The sequence below is a fragment of the Primulina tabacum genome, chromosome 3, assembly GCF_025594145.1.
Source record: "Primulina tabacum isolate GXHZ01 chromosome 3, ASM2559414v2, whole genome shotgun sequence".
In the NCBI taxonomy this organism is placed as follows: domain Eukaryota; kingdom Viridiplantae; phylum Streptophyta; class Magnoliopsida; order Lamiales; family Gesneriaceae; genus Primulina; species Primulina tabacum.
Genome location: NC_134552.1, coordinates 42,337,773 through 42,343,909, shown reverse-complemented (window position 1 = coordinate 42,343,909; position 6,137 = coordinate 42,337,773). Strand labels below are relative to the sequence as shown.

Below are 6,137 nucleotides of genomic sequence, written 5' to 3'. Positions count from 1 at the left end.
AGATACTCATAATCATGTGATTGGCCAATGACATGCATGAATTACTATCATTCCTTGGCTTTAATCATCGGAAACTTCATTGGGACAATTTAGCAAACACTTGGTAAGCAACAATAGAGTACTAGCTCCTTATCAATGGATTCAATGATATTCTTGGCTCAATGAACAAATAACAATACATACATCAATAATCTAACAATAGAAGGAGCTAGACATCAATAAACATGGCTTATATACATATATATCATGTGAGCATTAGAAGGAAAAGCTTCTACTTACAACCAATCCAACAATATGGTGGCTATGATAAACTTGAATGATTCCTACAAACATCAACACAATAATAACCAACAATCATCAACATTACTCTAAGAAATTCATCAACACCCTTCAATCATCCAAACCCTAATTAACTCCAAAATAATAGAACCCTTACCTGGTAACTTGAAGGAATATGTAGAAATCACTAAGAATACAACTAAAATCCTTGCACTTGGTGTAGAGATTGAAGGAGAGAAAACTAGAAATAAAATGGCATGAATCGATTTTAAGGAAAAGGGAGAAGGTTAGAATGAAGTAGAAGCCTCTAGAATCATGTTATAAGCCTTCAATCCCTTAAAAACGTGTTTTACAAAAACAATTTCGCATGTCTAGCGCCGAGGCGCCAATAATTGGCGCTGCGGCGCCTGCTTTACGGCGCTGGGAGTGCCGCGGCGCTGCCTGGCAGCGCCTAGGCGCCAGGGTTACGGCCCTGGCAGCGCTGCGGCGCTGCTTGGCAGCGCCCACCTGCACTCCACAACAGTGCTCTGCGCACAGCTCCAACAAAGATTGCTTCCGAAACGACTCTTCCCTTCATAATCTGGAAAAGTGGTAAACAAGAAAGTTGTAGCTCTATGTCTTGGCTTGCATCTCCAATTAGTCTCATGTCATTTGAAGGTCTGAGTAAAAGTTATGCTCAATCTCCCAACATGTATCAATACAGAAGCAACGATACACATGACACACTTCGGGCAACTTTTGGCTCGTCTCCCCTAATGATTTGAACAAAACTCAAAACATGAAAGTTATAGCCTTATATCTTATCTTTCCAATGAAAGTGGCCTAACATCAATTGGATCAATATACAAAAAATTATGCTAAAAACCACAACTACTGCCACATTTTTCATACCGTTTCTGCGCTTCAATTTCCTATTTGGCTTAAGATCAACTTTCTATTCTACCCATCCACTTCCATAATCATCACCAACTATAAACATGATTCCAAAACAATAACCATAAACAATGACCATATAACAATCATTCCAATAAACATATTTACAACCATCACAATATCCATAACCATAACCAATAATCATTTCTACCATAACCATTAAAATATTTAAAACCATATCTTATCACCATAAATCATAAATAACACTATAAACTATAACATGACAAAAAGGTCGGGATATAATAATCTCCCCTCCTTATAAAAATTTCGTCCCTGAAATTTGCTTACCATCGAATAAAGTTGGATAACGATGTTTCATCTCCTCTTCCGGTTCCCATGTTGCCTCTTCAATAACATGATTCCTCCAAAGAACTTTGACAAGGCCAATTTCTTTATTTCTCAACACTTTAACTTTGCGATCAAGAATTTGAACTGGCATTTCCTCGTAGCTTAGGTTAGGCAAAAGATCCAATGAATCATACCGAAGGACATGAGATGGATTAGAAAGGTACTTACGTAGCATAGAAACATGAAATACGTTGTAAACTCGATCCAAGTCCGGTGGCAATGCAAGACGATAGGCTCGGTCTCCAATCTTCTCAAAAATTTCAAATGGCCCAATATATCGAGGACTTAACTTACCTTTCTTGCCAAATCGCATAACTCCCTTGAGAGGAGCTATCTTAATAAATACATGATCACCAACCTCGAATGCTAAAGGTCGTCGTCGAACATCGGCATAACTCTTCTGTCGAGACTGAGCGGTCCTCATTTGTTCTTGGATCAATGCCACAACATCTGCTGTTTGTTGAACCAACTCCGGGCCCAACATCTTCCTTTCACCTACCTCTTCCCAAAACAAAGGAGATCGGCACTTTCTTCCATATAAAGCTTCATAAGGTGCCATGCCAATAGAAGACTGGTAGCTGTTATTATACGTGAACTCCACCAAAGGCAACTTGGAATCCCAACTTCCCGGGAAATCAATCGTACAAGCCCTTAGCATATCTTCAAGAATTTGGATAACCCTTTCTGATTGACCGTCGCTTTGAGGATGGTAGGCGGTACTAAAAGCCAATTTCGTTCCCAAGGCTCTATGCAAACTCTTTCAAAATTCTGATGTAAACCTTGGATCACGATCTGAAACTATCGATACCGGTATTCCATGAAGTTTCACAATTTCCTGAATATAAGCCTCAGCATATTGATTCATAGAATACGTCGTCTTGACAGAAAGAAAATGTGATGACTTGGTCAATCGATCCAAGATCACCCAAATAGAATTGAAGCCTTTCTGCGTCCTTGGTAACCCAACAACAAAATCCATAGTTATGTGCTCCCACTTCCATTGCGGTATAGGCAAAGATTGCAACAATCCTGCTGGTCTTTGGTGCTCAATCTTAACCTGTTGACAGGTTAGACATTCAGAAACAAATAACATGATATCTTTCTTCATACCTGGCCACCAGTAAAGACGTCGAAGGTCTTGATACATCTTGGTACTACCAGGATGTACAGAATATGGCGCTGTATGAGCTTCAAGAAGTACATCTTTTCGAATGCCATCACCCATAGGGACACATATCTTACCTCGAAAGGTCAATAAACCATCACAATTCAACCCAAACTCTGAAACTCCTGTCAGATCACTTTTTCTCTTCAACTCTAATAACTGAGTGTCCAGCTGTTGTTCCTTCAAAATTCGATCAAATAAGGTTGAGTGGAGAACTAGTGCAGATAATCGAGCAACTGTACCTGAAGATACCAAATTGATCTCATTTCTTTGCAAATCAAACAACAAAGGTTTAGAAATCATGGAACCCAATAATGAACTTGATTTGCGACTCAAAGCATCCGCAACCACATTAGCTTTACCAGGATGATAGCTAATGGTGCAATCATAATCCTTTACCAATTCCAACCATCTTCGCTGCCGCATATTCAATTCCTTCTGCGAAAATAAATAACTCAAACTTTTGTGATCTGTAAATATTTCACATTTCTCACCATAAAGGTAGTGTCGCCAAATCTTTAAAGCATAAACCACTGCCGCCAACTCCAAGTCATGAGTGGGATAATTTTTCTCGTATTCCTTCAACTGACGAGAAGCATATGCTATCACTTTCCCACGCTGCATCAGTACTACACCTAACCCCTGCTTTGAAGCATCTGTATATACAACAAAATATTGAGTACCACAAGGAAGTACTAATACAGGGGCAGACGTTAACTTATCTTTCAATGTTTGAAATGCTCGTTGACACTCAATGGTCCATTCGTGTTGCCTTCCTTGTCAAACTCGTTAATGGCAAAGCTATCTTCGAAAAGTCTGCTATGAAACGTCTGTAATATCCTGCCAAACCAAGAAAACTTCTTACCTCTGAAACTGTCTTTGGAATGGACCATTGCTTTATGGACTCAACTTTGGATGGATCAACAGATATTCCTTCTTTCGAAACGATGTGGCCCAAAAATGTCACCTGCTCCAACCAAAACTCACATTTCTTTAACTTGGCATACAATTGCTTATCCCTCAACAGCTGCAACACAATCCTTAAATGCTCACGATGAAGTTCTCGTGTCTTTGAGTAGATCAAGATGTCATCAATGAAAACAATGACAAAAGTATCCAAATACGGCTTAAAGATACGATTCATCAAATCCATAAAAACTGACGGAGCATTGGTTAGCCCAAACGACATCACCAAAAATTCATAATGGCCATACCTCGTTCTAAACGCAGTCTTTGGTATGTCCTCCTTTTTCACTTTCAGTTGATGGTAACCGTGCCGAAGGTCAATCTTTGAAAATATTGCTGCTCCTTGCAATTGATCAAAGAGATCATCAATACGTGGCAAAGGATATTTGTTCTTCACGGTTACCTTGTTGAGTTCTCGGTAGTCAATACATAATCGCAATGATTCATCATTCTTCTTTACGAACAAAAATGGAGCTCCCCACGGTGAGGAACTAGGTCGGATAAAACCTTTATCTAATAGCTCCTGCAATTGAGTCTTCAATTCTTTCATTTCAGTAGGAGCCATTCTGTATGGAGCCTTGGAAATTGGAGCTGTACCTAGAATTAAATCAATAACAAACTCCACCTCTCGATCAGGTGGTAATCCAGGCACATCATCAGCAAACACGTCAGGATAATCCTGAACCACATCAATATCCTGTAATTGAAAATTACTTTCCTTTCGCACATCAACCACTGAAGCTAGAAAACCCATACAACCTTTGTGCAACAACTTATTAGCTTGAAGGCAAGAAATAATAGGAATACCAATCGAAAAGCCTAGACCAACAAACACATCACTATCATAGTCATCGACCAAAAACTTCACCGTCTTACCCACACAATCAATGACCGCACGATAAGCAGATAACCAATCCATCCCCAAAATAACATCAAATGCAACCATCAGAATAACAATAAAATCATCAAACAGTAATCTATTACCCACTTGTACGGGACATGCCTTGATAATATTAGTGGCACAAATTTCATCACCAGAGGGCAACACAATATTGAAGTGTAATGGCATAACAGTAGGTTCAACAGATATAGAATGCATAAACACTTCAGACATAAAAGAATGGGTTGCACCAGTGTCAATCAATGTAATTGCTTCTTTGCCGTAGACTAAAATATTACCTGATATCACCGAAGAATCAGGATTAACACTTTCCTTCGTCATAGCAAAAATTCTGCCTTGGACTTTTTCTTTGTCTGAGGAGAGAGGACATTTCAATTCCGTGTGCCCCATCTCCTTGCATCTAAAACATCGTCCACTACCCACCAAACACTCACCCTTGTGTGGCTTTCCACACTTAAGACATACATGTCGTTCAGTATCAGAAAAAGGTACAGGAGGTTTAGAGCGCTGCTCTATCTTACCCTTACCTTTGTGGCCACCACAAATATTTGCACTTGTACCTTGTCCTCTAGCTTGGAAAGTTTTTCTTCTTAATTGCCTCTCTTTCTCTATCTCTTGCTCATCATGCTCAGCTAACAAGGCTCTCTCCACGATATCTTGATATGTGACCACCTTGGACATATGAACATCTCTTCGAATCTCTGGTTTCAAACCCCAAAGGAAATGTTCTCCTTTATCCTTATCGTTCTCATCAATAAAAGGAACAAAAACACATCCTTCCTCAAACTTCAACGTATATTCAGTAACAGACAAAGCATCCTGCCTCAATTCCAGGAATTCCTTCACCTTCTTGGCTTTTACTTCACTCGAGAAATATTTGGCGTAGAATAAATATTTAAACTCGTTCCACTTTAATTCTTGAACATTAACTGTCACCTTGGTGGCTTCCCACCAGATACGAGCAGCTTTGACCAACATAAACACAGCACAACTTACCTTTTCTTGGTCAGTGAACTTCATATAATCGAATATGGCTTCCAACGATTTGATCCATTCAAGAGCCACTAAGGGATCAGGGCCTCCAATAAAATCAGGAGGGTTCATACGTCTGAAACGATCATAAGCACCTTCAACTGAATTTTCCGTTCTGCCTTAACCTCTTCCTTGGCCATGACCCTGGGTCGTAATTTGCATGCTCAATAACTGTTGAATTTTTTCGCCATGGACCTTTGCTTGCTCCTTCAATAACTTACTGAATTTATCTACCACTTTTGCAGTCTTATCGGGGGTCCTATCATCCCCTTCAATATTCTTTCTCTTGGGAGGCATATCCTACACAATTGCTCACTTTAACATAGATAGGAAGAATGGATACATCAATGGCAATGAAATGGAATCAACTCTCAATGTTAAAATCAATAGATGCAGGATCGAAAACATACCGGATTGTCCTAGGTAGAAGAAGTCATATATGGTCCGAAATACTTTCGCTCTGATACCAATTGTTACAACCCCCTCTCATGACATTGAAATTTAAAAAAAATA

At 39.4% G+C, this 6,137-nt stretch overlaps 2 protein-coding genes across 2 annotated transcripts; both read right to left on the bottom strand.

The window, feature by feature from the left end:
- Positions 1–275: 275 nt before the first annotated feature.
- LOC142538725 (uncharacterized) lies at positions 276–2,044 on the bottom strand. Its single transcript, XM_075644023.1, has 4 exons — positions 1,501–2,044; positions 787–859; positions 437–443; positions 276–323 (listed from the first exon to the last, which is right to left on the bottom strand). Exons 1-4 carry the CDS (start codon positions 2,042–2,044, stop codon positions 276–278), a joined length of 672 nt encoding a protein of 223 aa, XP_075500138.1.
- A 568-nt stretch (positions 2,045–2,612) lies between these two features.
- LOC142538724 (uncharacterized) lies at positions 2,613–5,696 on the bottom strand. The gene is made up of 5 exons (XM_075644022.1): positions 4,676–5,696; positions 4,095–4,510; positions 3,591–3,752; positions 2,671–2,905; positions 2,613–2,617 (listed from the first exon to the last, which is right to left on the bottom strand). The coding sequence occupies exons 1-5, from the start codon at positions 5,694–5,696 to the stop codon at positions 2,613–2,615; spliced, it is 1,839 nt and encodes a 612-aa protein (XP_075500137.1).
- Positions 5,697–6,137: the final 441 nt, after the last annotated feature.

Coding starts and splice junctions, on each gene's coding strand:
- LOC142538725 (XM_075644023.1), bottom strand. CDS start 2,044: ATGTTGGGCCCGGAGTTGGTTCAACAAACAGCAGATGTTGTGGCATTG. Junction 860..1,500: donor TTATCCAACTTTATTCGATG/GTAAGCAAATTT, acceptor CCACTTTTCCAG/ATTATGAAGGGAAGAGTCGT.
- LOC142538724 (XM_075644022.1), bottom strand. CDS start 5,696: ATGAACCCTCCTGATTTTATTGGAGGCCCTGATCCCTTAGTGGCTCTT. Junction 4,511..4,675: donor GGCATGTCCCGTACAAGTGG/GTAATAGATTAC, acceptor TTGTTGGTCTAG/GCTTTTCGATTGGTATTCCT. Junction 2,906..3,590: donor TTCCAAAGACAGTTTCAGAG/GTAAGAAGTTTT, acceptor CGAATTTTGAAG/GAACAACAGCTGGACACTCA.